The 21,390-nt window shown below is 36.5% G+C and overlaps 1 protein-coding gene across 16 annotated transcripts in view; it reads right to left on the bottom strand.

The window, feature by feature from the left end:
- ANK2 (ankyrin 2) overlaps positions 1-21,390 on the bottom strand; it is a 624,289-nt gene that overhangs the window by 44,362 nt on the left and 558,537 nt on the right. For 7 of the 16 annotated variants that reach the window (XM_058293829.1, XM_058293895.1, XM_058293862.1 and 4 more), the window contains 9 exons: positions 19,842-19,877; positions 13,294-13,518; positions 11,692-11,790; positions 10,572-10,726; positions 7,648-7,859; positions 7,147-7,351; positions 4,629-4,725; positions 1,532-1,760; positions 230-355 (listed from right to left, as the gene is read on the bottom strand). In XM_058293829.1, coding sequence (XP_058149812.1) covers positions 230-355; positions 1,532-1,760; positions 4,629-4,725; positions 7,147-7,351; positions 7,648-7,859; positions 10,572-10,726; positions 11,692-11,790; positions 13,294-13,518; positions 19,842-19,877 — 1,384 coding nt within the window. The remainder of the gene's footprint in view (positions 1-229; positions 356-1,531; positions 1,761-4,628; positions 4,726-7,146; positions 7,352-7,647; positions 7,860-10,571; positions 10,727-11,691; positions 11,791-13,293; positions 13,519-19,841; positions 19,878-21,390) is intronic. The other 9 variants (XM_058293865.2, XM_058293903.1, XM_058293870.1 and 6 more) reach the window with 3 other exon arrangements.

Below are 21,390 nucleotides of genomic sequence, written 5' to 3' on the forward strand. Positions count from 1 at the left end.
TATTTGTCCTCCTCCTAGCATTAAACATAACCTATAATTAAAAATTAAGATCAATTTTGAACCCCAAAAATTTTTTAAAAAGTGATTGACTTTGTAGGATTATAAAGTTTTATAGATCTGTTTAATAAATTGCTGAAAATACTGAAAAGTAAATGTTTTCTACCACTAAAATAATCAAATACTTACTTGATTTTTAATATAATGCACACAAAATCTGTATATACATTACCTTGACAAAGAGAGGAAGTCTGTTTTCTTTGAAAGCAAAAAAACTGAATATATGATGCTGACCACTCTTGGTTAATGGTACCAGGTTGCCAAAGCAATCAACATAGATGGGTTTTCCTTCTAAAACCTGGGTGAAAAAAGAAAAATAGCATGGAATTTAAATAGCTGAAATAATAACTTGTTATTTAGATAGATAAAAAGTAATGGTACCGCTTGGAACTTTAATTCTTGACACAAACCAACAATCATCCTTAAATGTCAATGATTATTTTGCTATATGTGTAGCACTGAGTCTAGTAATGGGAATCTTGGAGTACATGGTGGCCTTTAATCTTCTCATTCTAGCACTGTTATCATTTTGGACACTATATCTCAAAACAAGTATATATTTAAATCCCAAATTTAAATTTCTTATTGGGTCACTTGACATCATGAGTCAGATTACTAGACTTCAATTTCCAAAGGTTAGAGCAACTGCCTACCATATGGGAGGTCCAAAGTTCAACCCAGGGCCTCCTGACCCATGTGGTGAAGCTGGCCCATGCACAGTGCTGATGTGCGCAAGGAGTGCCCTGCCATACAGAGGTGTCCCTGCTTAGGGGAGTCCCACACACAAGGAGTGAGCCCTGTAAGGAGGGCCGCCCCATGCAACAAAAGTGCAGCCTGCCCAGGAGTGGGGCCGAACACATGGAGAGCTGACGCAGCAAGATGACATAACAAAAAAAGAAACACAAATTCCCGGTGCCACCAACAAGAATATAAGCAGACACAGAAGAACACACAGTGAACGGACACAGAGAGCAGACAACCGGCGGGTATGGGGGAGGGGGAGAGAAATAAATAAAAATAAATAAATCCTTTAAAAAAAATTCCAAAGGTTTACTCTGATGGAAAACTCTGAAATAAGACAAAGTAATGTTGAAAAGCCCAGGATATTATACTTTCACATTTAAGGAAAGGATCTATTTCCCAGACTTTTTAATTTACTTTTAAAAAACAATAACAAGGAAACCTGAATAAAACTGAAACTGCTATAGTAAGTTGCCTTCTTTATCAGTAACATAATTTTTCCCAGACTAACCTCTGGAGGAATTCTTTTATCCCCCACATATACAGAGAACCTTCCTTGTAGCATAGGTCCAACCTGGCTAAAAATGGCTGATTTGGGAGCTTTACGTTTTAACTGATCAAGATGTGAATTGGCCTTTTTTAATGGCTCCACTTATTAAATTCTATTTTAAATATAATCTTTTAATCAAGGTTTAAGGAACAGGATATATTTATTTCTTTTAAATGATCGTACCTCCACATCTCTGCTTCTGGCCACCTCAGCAAAGTTTTCTTGTTGCTCAAGGGTTTTATCCACTTTATCATCAGTCATGCAGAAACATCTCAACCTGGCTTCAATGGGGTCATGTGATTTGGCAAACACTACAAATTTGGCCATATAAGGTACGCAGATAATCTCTCTATACACTTGTGATGCAAAGGTAACGGACTCTTGGATCTGTCGACAATCTATAAGCCAGAATCTATGAAATGAAAAAGAGTCAATTGTCTAAAGTTTAAAGTGTTCATACTTGAAAAAAAATCAGTTCCCTCACTATAATCCAAGTAAGCGTTAAATACTTCTTGAAAAATGAAGGAAGGGAGAGTGGGAGGTAATGAGAGAAAGTAGAAGGAGAGGGAAGGAATAACAGGGAAGGGAGTCCAGGTCGGCAGCTGCAAGGGAAGAAGGAATGGAGTGAGGAAGAGAGGAAGATATCTCAGGTTTTTCAGATCAGCTATTAAATATTTTATTTGTAGTTTCCATCCTTGGAAAAGTTTCTGAGCATTCAGTCTTCTGAAATAGATCTTCAGTGTTTTAGAATCTTTGTGTGATGTATGTCTGCTGTTGAACACTATGACAATATGACAAATCTGTGTTTTCCTTGATATCTCCCTCCTATACCTCATTTCTTTTCCTGAAACTTTCCAACAAAATCTAACCAGTTTTTCATCATCTCATCATTCCTTTCCAAGATACTTTCCACTCACCAAGGTTGGATCAACCCAATCATTTAAATAATTCTAGCTATATGGCTAAATATAATTCATAGAAGAAATGATCAGTTCTATGACTAATATATAATTTCTAGCTTCAACCAAGTCTGTGACATAGCTTGGGAAATTTTTATTCTGATATTTTACTTAGTACAGTAATAAGTAACATTTCTAAACCTTTACAACACTCCCCAAGCTCCACTGTCACCTCAGGCCCTAAGTAAAATTCACTGAGAAAAGAAAGTAGAGGCTATCAGAAGGAAATTTCTTTAAACATGCTATGTATACATCTCCAAAGTGTTTATTTCACCTGTTTTTGCCTGTATCCTTTTTGCACCAGTGATTTCTTTCCTTCTCTGGACTCATTTCCTACACTTTTAAACTTTCCTGAGATTTCCCTTCCCTCTCATACACTTTTCTTCAGGTTCTTCATCCACCTTTTTTCACTACCGAAATTTTCAGAAAAAAAAATCCAAGAGTTGCTGCTTCCAATTCTTCGACTTTGTATTTATTTTTCAATCCACTAAATCTGGTGTTTGTTCCTTCCATTATACTGCATCTACTCTCCCAGATTTACCAGTGATGTTCCACTTGTCAAATCAAATGGCCTCTTTTCAGTTCCCCAGTGATGGCCCATAGAAAGGAGCTTAACCTATACTAAATAACCCTAAAATGATGCCCAGTTTTTCTGGTGTCCCACCACCCATTTTCCTGCCAAATTGGATCTACTTTATGTATTCCTTATTAAGGAACATAGCATCATGATCCTACGATGGCTTAAAACTTCAACTAAAACTCCTACCCCTAACATGATCTGTTCCTAAAATTCGACTTAATTTACTTCTAAGTTTTCCAATGAACAAAGGTCCATAACTATCCATTTCATTGTCACTGCCATAGCTGGGCTCACACCTTCTTTCATAATATCTTTATCATCACTTCCTAACTAGGGTATAAGCTCTAGGAGTTTAGAGACTGCATCCCGCTTACTCCTGATTTTGTCCTCTGTGTGTAGCAAGGTTCCTGGATCATGGCACATACTCAAGAAATATTATATCCCTCTTTCTATTGATTCAACTAGCTTTAAATAATTCATTGCTCCTTCAGTTGTCTGAGAATTAAATTATTAGTACAGTAACATAATGACTTCTTGCTCTTGATTAATCCTCCAAGACCTCTGTAAACACATTATCAACTAACATTCCAGAATTATTTCTGAATTACAGACCACACGATTGTTCTTGCTGTCCTCCAAATGTACCTTCTATATTCTATCCCTGCATCTTTGCTCAGTTACTCTCTTTTCCATTTTTATCTGCCCATAAATTCCTATACATTTCTCACGAGTCTCCTCTTTTCCTGCATCCTCTCTGACTACCCCAATATGAACACCCTCCTCTGAATTCTTTTCGAACCTCTGGTCTGTATCTCTTTTTCAGAACTTGTCATTACTGGCTGATACATGATTGGCAAACACACTGAAGCACAGAACTGTAGGCAAAATAGCTGAGCTCTGGGTGGCTGGAACCACAAAAATGTGCTGCCACAGCCAGCGATTGCTTGCACTGTTATTTAACTAGGCATGCCATTTTATCTTTTTTTCTTTAATCCCTGGATAGGAATTTAAGCTTTAACCATTCCAAATTTCAGTGTTGTCATCTGTAACATGGACATAATACACCCTGTCCTACTTAAGTCACAAAGTTGTTCTAGTAATCAAGTTAAGTGAATGTGAGTGAATATGCTTAGCTATCCACTAAAGACCCTGCCAATGGGAACTAATACTAATAAAATGGCTTAGTGTGTACATTTGAATTAAACTATATAGCTTCAGCTTTTTAAAGATGTGTGATACAGAAATGGGTATGATGTAAATGTACTGGGATGCAGAAGAGAGCCTGAAATTCTCCGAGCCATTTAAGCAATTCACAATGAATTCTGTATGTGTGTGTGTGCTTTATCATACTGTTGGAAAAAGTAACTCAGGCTATTTTGTTGACAGCAGGAAATTCATCATGCCTAAGACCTTTGGGTCTGGAAAAAGCAGCATGTGGATGGTAAAGCCAGAGTCAGAGTCAAAAATTCAAAGCAGACAACCACTCTCTCATTTTCCTTAAATTTCAATCTGACTGGTTGTTATTTATTATATTATTATTACTTTATTTGTTGGCATTTCTAGTTTAAAATATGAAAGTAAATGCAGACCATATTTTTAATCAAACCAAAAACTTCATTTTAAAAATTTAAGAAACAAAACAGAACAAAACAAAGTGAAGAGTATTTTATAGTTCTCTTTTTTTTGGGGGGGGCGGGGTACATAATATCATAAAGAACTTGCCTGTGCTAAAAAACCATACCTGGCAGACACATTGGTTGTAAAGGAAACACATTCATTGACAAATGTTAATGGCGTAGTTCCTGTAATATCTTCCCACTGAGCAGGGGTAGTTCCACCTGAAATAATATGATTGTTGAAAAAGTTAGGCAAAAATCCAGAATCTGGATTGCAATACAAAAATTCTGTGTTTTCTTTTTTTTTTTGTATTCACCAGCAATCCCCACCCAAGACTCAAAATGATACATTGAAAACAAAATGACCAAAAGTTACATGCTAAAAATGACACACTGAAAACAAACAGCAGATACTACCTCTCAAGGACTTGCATTCAAGGAAAGTTATTTGAATAACTCCTTCAAATTACTAGGCATTTCTATTCTCTGACATTCTAAAGCTTTTATTGTAATTGATAGGACATGAAGATAATTTTGAAGTTGACGATTTTAAAAGATCCTTTGACTAATCAAGTAGAAGAATACATGGTTAAAATAATGAATAATACAAATATTCTTTTCTTCCTAAACTTCCTTTTGTTTAATTATTTTCATAAAATTATTTTCCCATCTCAATTAACAATTGAAGACTGGCAAAAAAAAAAAGATGCTTGGAGAATATTATAAGCTCCATAAACATCCTCAAGGTGAATGAATACATAAATGAATCTGAAAGGATGGCTTCTGCACACAGAAAAATCACTGTTTTGCTGATGATGACTACCTGTCTTTCATTTTTACTGAGAAATTAAATTGACATAGATAAGGAAAAAAGAGTTTTGAAGTGCTACAGGAGGAATAGATGGTTGAGATGAAAAATATTCACTCTGAAGTTTCTTAAAGGGAATAAGTTATCAAAGAAAGGTCATGGAAATGCACCTTACCACCAACTTTAAACTATGCATTAACATAGTTAGCTAATCTATGTAATATAACATAGCAACACACTCACGTGCATGCATGCACAAAGATAGGTCTAGCATTTTTTTTTAAAAAAAGCGATAACTTTAAGGAATTGTTAAGTACTAAACCATCAGAAGACATGGGACTGGGACATAGATTAGATGATGTCTAAACAGTATTCATTTGATCAGCTACAAAGCCAGGATGAGTCACAGACACTTTTCAATCTCTTCTGGTTCGCTTCATTACCATTATGTTGCAGATTATAGAAGGGTTACCGAACCCCCGTGGAGCATAGTGTATAGAAAGGAATGCTAGGTGATAACCAGAAATGGGCAAATGGGAAAGAGATCAGAAATAAATCATTTGATTTCCCCATACTCATTTTAGCCCACTGATTTTTTTTTTTTTTTTTTTGAGGTACCAGGGGCCAGGGATTGAACCCCGTATATGAGAAGTCAGTGCTTAACCACTGAGCCACCTTGGCTTCCCTGAGTTGGTTTTCTCATTTTTTTCTGCTTGTTGTTTGTTTTTGTTTTATCAGGAGGCACTGAGATCCAAACCCAGAACCTCCCATGTGGGAGGTGAGCACTCACTGCTTGAGCCACATCCACACCCTTCGCTCACTGATTTTAAAGTTTGTCATATTATTAAACACATGAGATAAAATCTCAATGGTTCTCTATCATAAATACAGAGAAAAAGCAAAAATTAATAAGAGAAGAGACTTAGAGGACAAAATCAGGGTAAACATTTCAGCCAGTATGAAGGAGAGACATGGGGAAAAAAGTTCCAACGATACCAAAACATGGTTATTCCAGCCATGGTTAATCCTATCAATGACAATATTAATATTTACTGAATGCCAATAGCATGCCGTTATAGTTAAATGAGGAAATTATTAATCAAATTAAGTAGCCCTAACACAGTTCAGGGTGGTCTACTTGCTTTTCCTCCCTATCACTACGTGTGTTATTGCTGGCAGACAGACAGTGTTCTCAGAATGCCTTTATAAAGTTTGGTCATTGCTTGGAAGCTATTACAACTATTAGTTGAATGAACCAAAAATCAGTTAATCATGAAAAATTTTTATGTCGATATTCCAAAGTCAGTTCAACAGATTAATGATAAAGACAACCAAGTATGACACAGAAAAGTTTGGTTTGAACTACTGAGTATCGCTATTCAAGGTGCTTTTTATTTATTTATTTGTTTGTTTATTTATTTATTAACAGCTATAAGGTGGTTCCTCTGGTGAGGGCTTGAGCCTGGGTGTTGGAGATATCTGGGTATTCGTTTGAATCCCAACTCTACCAAACATTTATAGTATAATCTTGGACAAGTTATAGAACTATTTTCAACCTTAATTTCCTTTTCACAAAATGGGCTTAAAGTTTCCTTGTTGGGTTATTGTGAAGATTAAAATGACAATGTATATAAAGTATCTAATAGTTTTGGCCCACAACTCTAGTAAATATTAGTTTATTCCCTCTTACCTTTCACTTTCCTAGTTATATAGAACACTTTTCCTGAATTATATATGTATATCTGCCAGCATCCTCTGATTATTATAATTTAATACTTACAATTCTTGAAGTTTCTTCTTTCAGAACCTTCTACTAACGTAGTCATGTAACTTACCTGTTATGCTGCATAGCAGTCTTAAGGTTGGTGCATCACCCCCAAAGCCATTCAACATGACATCACTTGAAGCTTTGGGGACAGGAATGGTCATAGTAATTGGTTTGTGGAATTTTCTTCTTCTAGGTTCCAAAGTGACTATAGGACTGAACGTAGCTTTGTTGCCAAGGATCTTCTTAACCAGTTCAGTATGCATAGGTTGTGCCTTTTCAAAGAAAAGAAAAATGTTAAAGAAAAAAAACACATCATTTGTAGTTCATGTCAAATTTCTTACCCAAAGTATTTCTGTCTCACAAAGCAGTCTGGTGGATTTCAAAGATAACAATCCTAAGTACTGTTACTAAGGTCACGTATGAGACTGTGAGAACTAGGGTCTCTGAGGACAGCTTTTGCTCACTTAGGAAAAGTTTTGACCCTCAACCATTTACTTCCCATTTGAAAAGCTGATTTTTAATCTAATGAAATCCACGTGAGAAACATTTGCCTCCACCACTGGCATACCTGTAAGCCTACACGGATCCGCTTGGTCAGCGCCCCCTCGGGGAAAACAGCCTGCACCTGGGGTACGACCGTGCTGCTCAGCACGCCTCCCTCTGGGCCAATCAGGTTGCTGTCCTGTTTGATGCGAGACACCACTGCAAAGTACTGCGGGAAGTCACGGGTAATGATGCGGCAGATTCGTTTCCTTTCTAGGTCTTCCGGGCTATCCAGGACTGAGACAAGAAAGGACCCATCTTCATATAGCAAGGATGTCCTTCTGAATGCATTCTAGCAAACTCACTGGCATAGTTAATAGTGAACAGATGTGACAGAAAACTTTTTTTTTTTTAATAATACGAACATTTAAAAAGCAAGTCTATCAAAAACACATTTCCCTTATCCCCACCTTGCTCTGCCCCAGATTGTAATCTCTCAATGCCCGTCAGCATTTTATTTACCCTTTTTCTTGCTTAGTGAAAAGTAAGACTTTCTAGGGCACTGTGAAAGAAAAGCATCTTGTTCAGTTGCAGTACAGCAGGGTTGTCTTTGTATATGAGGAGATTTGAGGGCAAACCTGGAATGAATATGAACCTATTCTCTTCTTCATTCATGTGATGGACAGAAAGTTGTGTATGACTCCTTTTCTTAGCAAATTTCAAAAGACAGCTCAAGGCCAGTTATTGTGGTTTTAAGAAGTAATACAATCGTTTTGTGTCTCAGGAGAACAGTGTGTGAATAATTCTGCCTTGGAAGAACAGAGTTTGTGTTTGTATGTTTGCTCCAGGGGCTGGTTGTCTGAAGCTGTGGATATACAAAAAGATCAGTGATTGTGAATTCTGGTTTCAGTATTTTCCTGAAGCCATTCATTTATCAAATATATCACCTGATACCAGCAAGGATAGGATCATGGGCTTTTTATAAACTGCAAATGTAGATATGTAGGGCAATATGAAAATCCAGACTAGTTTAAATGTAGGAAATTTGAACTAACTGGAGCAGTACATTTTAAGAGATTATGGAAAGTTGTTCATTTTTTAAGAAATAATTTATAAGTCACTTCAGAGATAGAATAGTGCCTATCTTTTGCTTAACTAGCTAGTAGAAGCCAGAAGTACTAGGCTCTTGTCACAATATTACATACGTATATAACAGTATATATACAAATCAGATTCTTTATTTTAAAATGAACTTTTTACATATGTATAAAGATAAGAATGAATCTCCATCCAAAGGCAAGATGCCAGTGCTCATGGCTAAACATCTCAGAGGAAAATATCCTAAATCTAAATGCTGGCAAAAGAAATGGTTCTGAGAAGTAGAAGCAAATAATATTGTATGGAGCAAACTTTATCAATAAGAATCCTGACTTTTTTTTTAAAGATTTATTTATTTATTTATTTCTCTCCCCTTCCCTCCCTTCCCCCACCCCCCACCCCCGCACCAGTTGTCTGTTCTCTGTGTCCATTTGCTATGTGTTCTTCTTTGTCTGCTTCTGTTGTTGTCAGCGGCACGGGAATCTGTGTTTCTTTTGGTTGCGTCATCTTGTGTGTCAGCTCTCCGTGTGTGCAGCGCCATTCCTGGGCAGGCTGCACTTTCTTCCGCGCTGGGAAGCTGTCCTTACAGGGCGCACTCCTTGCGGGTGGGGCTCCGCTATGCGGGGGCACCCCTGCATGGCAGGGCACTCCTTGCATGCATCAGTACTGAGCATGGGCCAGCTCCACACGGGTCAAGAAGGCCGGGGGTTTGAATCGCAGACCTCCCATGTGCTAGACTAACGCCCTAACCACTGGGCCAAGTCCGCTTCCCCAGAATCCTAACCTTTTTAACGTGCTTGGAAGATACTGACCTACACATCTGGAAGGCTTAATCTCTTCCTCTATGAACCTCTTGCATAACCTAAGTTGGCCTCTATTCTTATTCAGATCTCAGCAGGATGCGGGAAGAAATATTGAAGAAGCTGCTGTCATGATGCCTTTTACTGGGCATTGGCCACAGCTGACTAGCTACTGGGAGTGCTCCTGGAAGACTGATGAACAGGATAAAGAACTTTACTTGTTGGTGACTATCCAGCTCTATATGAAACTTGGTATGCTCCTGGCACTTAGGCAAAGATCTTGCCCTATTTCTGTGACTACTTAAAGTGAAGTGTAGCTCCTGGTATTAGTACTGGGCCCTTTTCTCCATGCACCCTATGGAGGCCCAAGGAAAAGGTACTTCCCTCTAGTCAAACTGCATTGCATTGAACTATTTGAACCTGTAAAGTGGCTTAAAGACCCAGATTGGGTTTGGGGTTGACAGGGAGATTAAAGAACTAATGGAAAACTGAGTTCCTTAACTATAGATATGTATATGTGTGGCTAACTCCCTGCTTGAATTATAGGTAGAAGTTTGAGTGAACTTAATTGTCCTATCTCTTTAACAATAGAAATTTAAGAAGAAATTTTATTATCCCATAATGTACCAGTTATGGGTAATGTGTAAATTTCTTAAAAGAAAAATTTAAGAATTTGTATCAGTTTCTTAAATATCTAAGTTTTCAAGTTAGGCATTTTAAAAAATTATGGATTATTATATGGTATCAGTTTATTTTGTTATGAAACCACATTGTCTATTCTGCTTAATATTTTAGGTTGAAAACATTTACACTAAAATTGGAGACACGCTGTATCTTCTTATTAAAATGAGATCGTCATTATTGTAAAGGGTTTTATTTTCTTGAATGTAACAGAAGACTAGGCAAATGTATTGTGCATTCTAACTCATCTCCATTGGAACATAGCAGCCTATTGGCTGTGGTTAAAAAAAATACAACAACAACAAAAAAAAAACACAAGGCATGCACACAAACACACACTCACATATTTAGGTCAAAACAAAGAAACACAGCCAAAATCATTTTTGTGCTTCCACTTTGGTGTTCTTTAAAACCCTTCATAATAAAGTACCTTCATCCATGCCGTTAAGGATTTCATTTAATTCGTCCTCAGTGTATTCGCAGTAATGCTCTTTCCAGCTGTCCCCATTCTCACTGCGCAGGACCACCAGTTCCCTCTCCTTTCCTCGAAGTGCCGCAAAATGAGGGATCTCCACAATCACAGGCCTGACACAGCAATGCAGAGCATTCAGTGTGTACAGGAGCAAACCAAGAGCAAGTCAAGCACCTCTACCCTGTCTGTTACAAAGTGACCTGGAGTTCTTCTCTTCTGGGGACAAGGACCTATCGGGGCACCCTCTGGAACCACTGACTAGCACGTGGTCGCACATAACACTCCACCTCGGGGGCCCCGCTCCTCAGGTCATGCTGCTACCTTTAGCCAAATGATGTTTCCCTGTGAGTGCATGTGGCATTCTGGAACTTCTCCTTTGCTAAATGTAAGTAGAAGACGCTTAACCAAAAGAAACACACATGCATGACTATGCTGTATGCCAATCTTCTGAAACATTTTCTACAGGGTGCAAGATGACAAAATGACTAAGAGGGAAAAATGTTGCATAATCTGATGCACTGTAAATGACAACATGTCAGAAAAAGTTAACTACTGTGGGCTAAGAGTCATGCACTATGGTTTTTGCTTTTATGTTCTTCATTCAAGAAAGCAATAGGCATGTGTACACAGTGTGGCCCTAATTATCACCTCTGATGACAGCCCAGTTGTGTCCAATGCCTATTCAGGATCCAGCGCATGCACCGTCTTATTTTTTCAGTTTGCATTCACCCTAAAAATTTATAGAGGCTTTCGACATTTGAGTCCAGGTTGCTTTGATACAGACCTCAAATTCATCATAAAAACATTGTAACTAGCACATAGTACAACTAGGCAGATCTCATGCTTAAACGAAAATGAAGGTCACAGCACTTTAAGGGAAAAGATATAAAAACATCACTCAAAAATAAAAGTCACATACCACAAGGGTCAGAAATGGTCCACTAAAGATAAGTTATACAGAATTTAAATCATAGAGAGGGACATGTCATGGGCACAATGACAAAAAGAGAAATCATATTGCAGAAGAAGGAGAAGAATGGGGGCCAGCAGCCATCAATTTGTTTTAAGTCACTCCTACCCAAGGAATTTGGTTCCAGGAGGCCCCAGCTGAAGGATGCGGCTGACCAAACTTTCTCCCTCATTAAGTGGGGGAGGAGCCGTTGGCAGGTGAAGTTTACTGAGTACATCCAAAGCAGCAGTGAAAGAAAGAAGATAGGTAAGCTTCAGGTATTGTTTTCCACAGAACCCCAGTGTCACCGGCCGGTCAATGGGGTGAACTTTGGTTTTACACTGCATTTGGTTCTGCGCTCTCCATTGGTCACAAAGGGCAAACAACGGAGCCCCAGCGTGTGCAATGGAGGTGCATCTGTGGAAGAAGAGCACTTAGCTGTCCCATCGGTCCCTATTTAGTTTCACTGCCAGGGCACCAGCAAAAAAGAAAAAAAAGTGTGCTCCGTAAGAAAGACAAAGCTGTTAGGAATATAATAAAAACTCTGACTGCAGAGAGGCCAGATGTTTTCATGGATATTCCTTGACAGATTTTAAGAATATTAAAAAGCCTAAAACTACCTGAGCATCAGGGAAGGAAAAGGGCCTGGTACTGAATATGAAAAGGATCAGTGGGGAATTACTCCAGCTATCACGGGGTTTTCTGATGCAACCCAGAACTTCACAGCCTCCTTCTAAGGCTCTGGCCTAGCTGTTAGGAGGACATGGGAAGTGTCTTCTATAAATGGGAAGTAAAGGCACACCCCTTGCCAGGTGTGAAAGTAATTTGGAGCAAGTTCCTAGTAGTTTGCTCCAAATTACAAGGCTTTAGAACTTCCCTTGAGTTCTAAAGCAAGAAATCCTCTCCCCCAATATGACACTGGCAAAGCAAAAGACTTCATGATTAATAGGCACTTCTCCCAGTTTTCGAGCACCAAGACTTTATATGACAAGACTTAAATACAATTGATTTGTTTCAAATGTTTTTGAAACTTGTCCCTCCTCAACTTTTGTCAGTTTTCAGCAGTAGCTATTCATTTCCTGGCACACTGAGATGCCACTCAATATAATAGCAGCCATACAAACACACAGAAGAAAAAAAGAAATGTGGTTTCTGTTCAAAATTGCTAAAATGAACACGGCAAGTGTTAGTCTTGATTTTATCATCTTAAGGCAAACTGCAAGTAAATAAAATCCCAGTGTAATCATTTTAAAGATCAAGGTAGCAATTTTGATAACAGAAATAAATACATAGACTAAATTTCTGAATATTCTATAAAAGCAACACTGATTGCCAAAGTGAAGATAATGATTATGTTTCATAAATAAAACTTTATATTTGAAATAGAATAATATTTTTTCTGTTTGACTTACCACATAAGTCTCAGATGGAAAAAATACCTACCACCAGCTAAAAAATTATTATTCACATTGGGAGTCTAATAGCTATGATCACATCCAAAGAGAAAGGCTAATAATCAACCTGAATGGTCAACTCACCAATGCCTTCAAACAAGAGACATGGAAGCTGAGTCAAGCACAGAGGTGCTATTTCCAGTTCTTAAAATATTTCAAAGGAGCCAATCTTCCTTCAAAATGGTTCGACGTACCTTTTTCATTCCATTCTAGTGATGTCATGTAGAGGACACAAGCTCATCCGTGACTAAGTGGGGGGCTTATCAGAAACCCTTACCCAAGGAACTGAGCACCAGAAGGTCCGACTTCAATCAGGCGACTGGCCAGGCCTTCTCCTTCCACCATTGGAGGCATTGTTGCCAATCTATGGCGTTTGACCAGCCGACAGGTGACACGGGTTGGGGCAGTACATTTCCGAGGTGGAATAATGATTCGGAGCCCATTGTGTCTGCATCCTCGCATGGCACCCCCTCGGGCATCCACCATAAAACTAACCAGGAAACTGAAAATTAAAATAGAAAATTTTGATGTGTTTCCAATTATCAGGGGCCAGATAAACAAGCTTTCTTCAAGTTAATTTTTTCCCATAATATTTTGTTCACACACAAAAAAATCTCTTTTTAATCTATATGCATGGGGGCAAAAAAAAAGTTTTTAAAAGTCATTTTACTTAACACAAAGGGCTGCATTATTATTGTTGTTATTTTAAGTTTTGAATGGTTTTGATCTGTAAGGAAGAAGAATTCTAATTTTTGTTGACAATCATGATATTAAATATAAACTAAATTTTAAAAATATGCCCAATTGACAGTGACAGTGGAATGAAATCATAGAAAGAACATTGGCATGTCTCCCTTTGTTATAAATGCAAAAGCCTCTGCTTCCATAAATTAGACATATATCTTGTAACATCCACGTGTTGAATTAATAAAAGGATTGAGTAGAAAAGGAAGACCAAATTTCAGTTTTTCTACATAAATTTAAATTTTTAAAATCATGTCTCGTCCAACTCATTTTAATGTAATTCTATGACTTAAAAATTAAGTCACAGTCCTTCCTTCTCCCAAGATCAAATCCATGAATATATAATACATCCTGCTTCAACATCATTTTACCCAAGGATGCAGGTTTTAACCTGATTACTTCCTAAGGGAGGGGGAAGAGCAAAATAATTAAATTATTTAAATAGAATCAATTTGTTGTTGAAATGTGTTTTCTTACATCTTAAGTAGGAATCTCTCTGCCATACTCATCTAACTGAAAAAAAGATGGGGTAGATAGGAAACAAGATTATAAATCACCTTTAATCTATGTTTTGAAGTAAAATTCTGAGAATGATAAACCATGGGCTTATGCTGATGGAGACTATCTAAGCATTGTGAGTTCCCCCAAATTATAGCAATTAAATACGGAAAACACAGCTAACAATTTAGAAATGTAAATACATCCCCAATATTTTTTGCTCTTTTTTATGCCAAGCTAGTTGTTCAAGAAAAGGAAAACTATAATCCAAAGGTGACTTGGCTTGTTTGTTGTAAGTGTTCAAAGAGAAAGGGTTTGTCTTAACTTTGAAGGTGTCTCCTTTGGGCTGGTCTTAGCAGATGCTGATCCAGCTTAGCAGGAGTCCTTGTCATTTTGTTAGGCATAACATTCAAAATCTCTTGGACAGTCACTTTGTGAAGGAGCAAAAATTAAACAAGGCAACCTAACTGTCATGCACACATACACAAAGACACAAACACACAGAGTGTATACACCCTTACACAAATGACATTAATCTTTCTCCCAATATTCATTGCATTTGCAAGATCTTTAAACCAAAACAGAAAAAGGAAAGTGAGAAGCAGGTCTATCATGGATCTACTGACAACTGAACTACTGACAGCTATACCAGATTTGGCACACCTAGCTATTGCATCCATGATGACATTTACATTTGATAAGTATTTCATTGAAGTAAGTTACAGAATAAAAACACAATACATTTACATTATTTTTCAGACAAAAGAAGAAAAAATATCTTAGCATCCTCCTCATAGCAGAACACAGGAGTCATACGGCATGCTATTAACAGAAATCCTGCTGCCAATAAAAATGCATCAGTGTGAAGGAGCCCAAGTGCCTGTCCGAGCACACCATGCAGAAAGAGCCCACAAGGAAGGTTCACAGTCCTCCCCACATGCAAGAGCCAGCCTCAACCTACCATTCTTACCCAGCCCTCTAAGTGAAAACTGGAGAGTACAATCAACAGTTCAGTCCTGAAATGCTGATTGTTTCTGGTCCTTAAAATACAACGAGGAAATACTGGCTGCTTTTCTTATTACCAATCTGTAAGTATGAATTTGTAAATACTTTCTTTTCTACTTGATTTTTCTAAGTAGACTATTGCTCAAAAGGATGCACTCATAAAGCTTCTAGATGGATATTAAAGTTTTCTTCCCATTTTTATTATCTTTGAGTGTGATATCTCTGTTGATCTTCTGTAAAAAACAGAAAAGAGCTACTTAAATTTTAACTGCTGCCACTTCAAACTCATTGCGATAAATAAGTTCTCTGATGTTTTTCAACTTTTGATTACTCTCTCTATTGTTGGAAAAACAGAAACTCATAAACTAGTAAGGAATTTTTGTAATATCTCTGCTTGATCATATCAATCCTCAATATTGTTTGTACCTGTTGCAGACATTTAAAACCTTTCAACACTCATATTATTGCTATTTCTTTCCACTAAATTTATCCTGTTGATGGCTTATGGTTCATATAATATAAGTCTCCATCTAGAGAAATATCTTCTAGTTGAGCATTCTCTAAGGAGTGAATTGAAGATACTAAGTTCTTGGTTGTAACAATGTTAATCAAATATATATTTGATTACTTTCCCTGATTTTATGTAACTGACTATTCCTTTTCGAACCCTCTTTTTGTTCCCACTTGCTCTATGATTTTCACTTCCATGCCCCTTTTCAGGCACTCCTTTTAAGTGCTAGGTGCTCTGCTAAGAATTGAGGATACTGAAAGTAAAGACACAGTTGCTGCTATGAAGATGCTCACAGACTAAACCCCAGATGTCATATGATGGTTTCATCACTGCTTGGAATCATTTAATTTCGTGGTCAATGAGAAATGAATGTTAGCCACCTCCAGATACTATATAATCTCCATATGGCATGGCCATGTTCCCCCTGCTTCCTCCTGTGCCACCCAGTGCCTGGGACAATGGGGAGCACAGAGTACGTATTTAATAAATAATACCTGAATAAATGAATGACTGGAAGAGCAAAAAGGGCAAGTTGTGAAAAGGTGTATATTTTTATGTTTAACAAAGTAGAGGTAATTTAACTTTTTTATCTCTGGATAATCAGTTCAGTCAGAATCACTAAACTCAGATGTTCCGCCTCATAAAATAGCAAAGCAGTTGGGAAGGACTATCCTTACTAATGTTAAATATTGTCCTATAGGCCTATTCCTGTTCCAAAATGAGAGACCCGAATATATTTCCCTTGATCGAGGATTAGCAAAAAATGGAAATGAGTAAAATCAAGGGTTCGAATCTAATAAAACAATTCTATTAGGAGTTAAAATTATGGAAGAAAGATCAAAGACTAAAAATAAAAATAAAAATACTTAAAAACTGAAGTTGCAGTAGATCCATTTATCTATACAGGTCCCTGTGTCACTATAGATCTGAAAAATAACACTTAAGTACGACACCAAAACTCAAAGCAAACTGGAAAAATTAAGGCTCCAATATGCATAATTCAGAGAAAATAAAAATTAAATTTCCTAACAAAGTAAACATTTGTGTTCTTACAAACAACTAAAGTGAATGGTAAAGACTTATGGGAATTTTCTTTAGAAACTGTTTATATTAATTATCCCATAATATTGAGGGAAAGAGACATAACCCAGTTTGCAAGAAAAAAAATCTTACATAGCAAGGTAATGCCTTACAATCTCAAGACACAAAAAGAAACAATAAACGAGGAGGGAGGGAGAGAGAGAGAGAAAGAGTTTCAGGGGAGGACAAAGGAAGGAGGTAAAACAAAAAGATGTTAATTAAGAAACAGAAAGATAGGAAGACATGAAAGAGCTAAATATGAATAGTCAGAATGAATAAAAATATTTATAAATCTAGCAAGAAAATGCTCTAAACAAATTAAATTCAAATAATGTAATTGCAGAATAAATTAATTAGAAATCCAGATTTACAGAATTGCATACAAAAAGAAATCTTTTTGTAAAATAAGAGGGAATAAGAAAAAATTACACAAGTTTATATCTGGGTGCTGATGAAATGTCTATTACATAAAAGTAAACAGTCGATTAGATAAAAGTAAATCGGTTCATCCCAATTGTTTATAGTGTCAAACTGAGCAAGCATTTGTACATTTTCATTTAAAATCTCAGAACATCAAAAAGTGCCACTATGGAGAGGTGGTAGAATTCGTGGATAATTATAAAAATTTTCAAAACACAAAGAACAAATTGGAAGGGACCATCTACCTTTATGTATCCCAGGAAAAAGTGAAAGGTTTGTCGATATGAGTCATGAGATGAAGTTTATTTAATATAGCTCCTTGAATAAAAATACTTTCCTCATTTTGTCAGTAGATAAAAATAAGACAAGACGATGCCGGTAAACATTTAGAGATGAAAAGAACTAAAGTGAAAAGATATAACCAAGTATATAAAGAGGACATGGTCTATAGATTGAAACAGTTCTGCCGTTTTGTGAGCTTTGGGGCTAGCCTTGCCTGGAATAATAATATCAGCACTTAAGGTGATGATATGAATTAAGTAATGCATAGGTAAATCATATAGTACTTAACAAGTGTTTGTTCCCAACTCTTTCCTCTCCATGTGATTTTATATATTCTGAATATCTTACAAAATTATAGCACAGCACAATACATGACACCACATTAAAAAAAATGGAGACACTGACATTCACTGAGTACCTACTATGAACCAGGAACTGCTAGACAGTTTCAGACTTAGAGAGTTTGTATCAGTTTGTGAAATTTTCTATTTCAGTAAGATTTTAAAATACTATTATCATAGAACCTAGGGGAATGCAGCAAATACCAAACTCTTTTTTGAGTCTACCTCTATTCCTGTCTTGAATTATTGTTGTAAACTTGGGCAAGTCACTTAATCTCTTTAGGTTTCAGTTCTCTCATCAATAAAATGAGAGGCTTAGATTAGATAATCTCTTTAATGTCTCCAGTGAGAAAATTCTATGTGCAGTTTATTGCTAACTAGGTTAGGAAACCTATTTTAATGTTTCATTTCAGATTCTCTGGAAGAATACCTAACTGGAAAATAAATTTCTACTATTCCAAGAAATTTATGTTATTGTTGCTCTATGGCTAAAACAAAGAGGTGTTTTGCAGAAAATGTGCATGCATACTGCACTAAACTTTGATTTAAGGCTGTATAGAAAAAAATATAATATGTAACACACTCAGCTTTAGTTGCATGTCTTACTCTCCAAGTGAAATTCAGCAGTCATGCAAAGTAGAAACTCTTATGGAAATTTTCTAAATTGTGAAATACAATATTATCACAATTTAAAAAGAACAAAAGCAAAAGCAATACACCATTATTATGCAGATGACTTATCTACAAATATGCAATTAGGTTAGCTGAACAGGTACATGCTTCAGAGGAGGCAGCAGAAAACAATGATTCCAGTCTTTTAAGGACAATATTCTCTACCCAAAAAGTTGCTAATTCTTAGGTTTACTTTTAATTCATCCAGGATCACGGGGTGGGGATGGGAAGGAGATTGCAGCATTCAGAATTAGTTACTGGGTGATGGAATAGGAAAAAAAAAATCATCAGGGTGCTTCAGTGATCCACACATACATAGCTAGAGGGTCTCAAATGAATCTGATTTCTGAAATACTGTGAGAAAAACACAACATGAGCTCTTTCTCTCTAGAATCCTCTGACCTCTTCTTGGTGAACTGGTAAGCGAATGGAAAATGGCTTTGAAATTTGGGGCTAAAATTTGTTAAAATCACCAGTTATATATCAATCACTATTTTATGTATAGAAATATATTATTTAGTGTGTTCGAGGAAAAGTAAAAGGATGGACATAAAGGTTTTCAAAACTGGGAAGATAAAAATTTCTTACTCGTATGTTGATAATCCATAGTACCCTGAGGTTGATAGATAATAAAAATACTACAATCAGTATTCTGACAGCAACCTTTAAAAATTAACTTTATCTAATCCACTGGATAATGGATATTTTTAGAACAGTGACTAGAGAGTCATTGTATAGCAGGATTTAAAAAATAACAAAAGTTTGTATTTAAACCAGTACTAGCAAAGAAATGCACTATTAATAAACATTCAGTCTTTGGCTCAGCTAGAATATTGTTAAAAAAAAAAAAAGCTAAGTGCTACTTAAAATCATAACCTTTAAGAAAACTTTAAAAATAGCTCCACCAATTTGTATAATTGCTGGGAATAAACTTTTTAGCTGTGGGTAGTACTTTTTCTCATTCTAAAAGAAGTTGATATGTAGAGACAGGCTTTCATAGTAGGTGCATCTGAATTATGGCACAACACTGCCTAAATGCCAATGAACAAAAACAATATTCACTTTCCCTTCATCATAGAGAAAGGGAGGTTCAGTAATGGCCATGACTTTGGAGAACATAAATCTTTCCTTTTTTTTTTTTTTTTTGGCTAAAAGAGATAGCCTCTAGCATCTTCACACTAAAGCATCCTGAGGCTTGGTAAATGCAGGAGATGGTGAAAGGAAGTCAGGAATAGGCAACATGTTCAGAAAAGGAATTAGGCAGAAGTTCACCTGCTGTTGTCACGATCAAGACATGGAGAGGTGCGGCTGCAACAGAATAGATACTTTAGCACAGAGAAGGAATGGATAACGTAAAATATAAAGAAACCAGAAATGACTTTCAAATGAAATATATTATTTATATACCAATACAATATTTATTGAAAAAAAAGATGGAAGTAGAAATGAGATATAGCTCTATGCAAATGCTGAGAGAAGAGCATGGCACACGGTGCTTTGTGTTGACTCCCAGTTAGGGGAACTGGGATGGTTATAAAATCATCAGTTATAGATTTGTAGCCTTATTCAACCCTGGTTTATGGGGCACTTAAAGTTTAAGTGTCCAAGAAGCTAGAAAATACCAAGGGATATTATAACTAACATTACGAAGTGATTTGACAGACATAGTTTCAACTCACAAGCTTTTCATTCATGTTTTTAATACTTTCAAAATAATGATGATGTCCTGTGAAGCTACCACAAAAGAAACGCAAACAGAAAAGGCACAATTTAAAGTATAGCCTCAATGACAAACAATAGCATAAACTACAAGGCCAGTAAAGTAAGATTTATATTAAAAACTCTGAAAACAAAGCCTTAATGCTTTTTTTGAGACATCTCCCCCCACTTTAGGGATTGCTACGGTCCTCATTGGTCACTTTCTCTAGTTCCACTTTTCAGTGCTCCCTTTCATTTCTCTTCTACCTGTGAGCCTGTTCTTCCTTAAAATGCTCCGTGAGGTTTTAAATGTTTACTTGTATGTTCAACACCTGCTGACACACAACGGTATGCATGCTTAAGGAACCAGAAATCCAGTCTTACAAAACAATTGTTCTGCAGCTAATTATAGAAACGGTTTTTCTTCAACCAAAGGAATTTTCTTTCATGTACCTAAAAAAAACTAGAGTGTCTGAAATGCATGGACAAGTAAATTAACTAGTATAGGTACTTAGGTAAACATCTAGCTTGTCCAATGAGAAACAGCCTTAAATTTCTTGCATTTAAAATATCAACTTCCATAATTTGAGCTAATACTCTAAACATGTTTTTATGAAAGAGAATTCCTTTAAAAGATCACCCTCTCATGGACTTCTAGTTTTTATGGTATCTTGTACCACAATCTCATAAATTTCCATTTAATTTCTGGCACCTGGTTGTAATTAAAACATATAACCAACACAATAAAACTGCAAAAGTAAAAAGCCCTTGGAGGAACAGTAATATTTAAATTGAATCACAAAACTAGCTGTTGCCTAGGATTCTGTCTTACATCTGCTAATTCATCATGCACTTATAAAATACAGAGGAGTAAAATTCAACTTCTTGCCCAAACTTATGTTGGTATGATCAAGACTGTGTATGATACAAAGAATTTTCAGACTCATTGTGAATCAGTAAGACAACCCTTAGAGCAAAGAAAAAATATATTACTATCTGCCTTTTTTTTGCCAAATATTGGCTGCATCTCTAAAGCAGGAAATAATTTTGTAATCAACAATACCTAGCCTCCTGTAGTCATGGACATTAGTCATTGAACTATAGACTAGAAGTAAAATAAGAT

Source organism: Dasypus novemcinctus, chromosome 1, assembly GCF_030445035.2.
Source record: "Dasypus novemcinctus isolate mDasNov1 chromosome 1, mDasNov1.1.hap2, whole genome shotgun sequence".
Classification (NCBI taxonomy): Eukaryota; Metazoa; Chordata; class Mammalia; order Cingulata; family Dasypodidae; genus Dasypus; species Dasypus novemcinctus.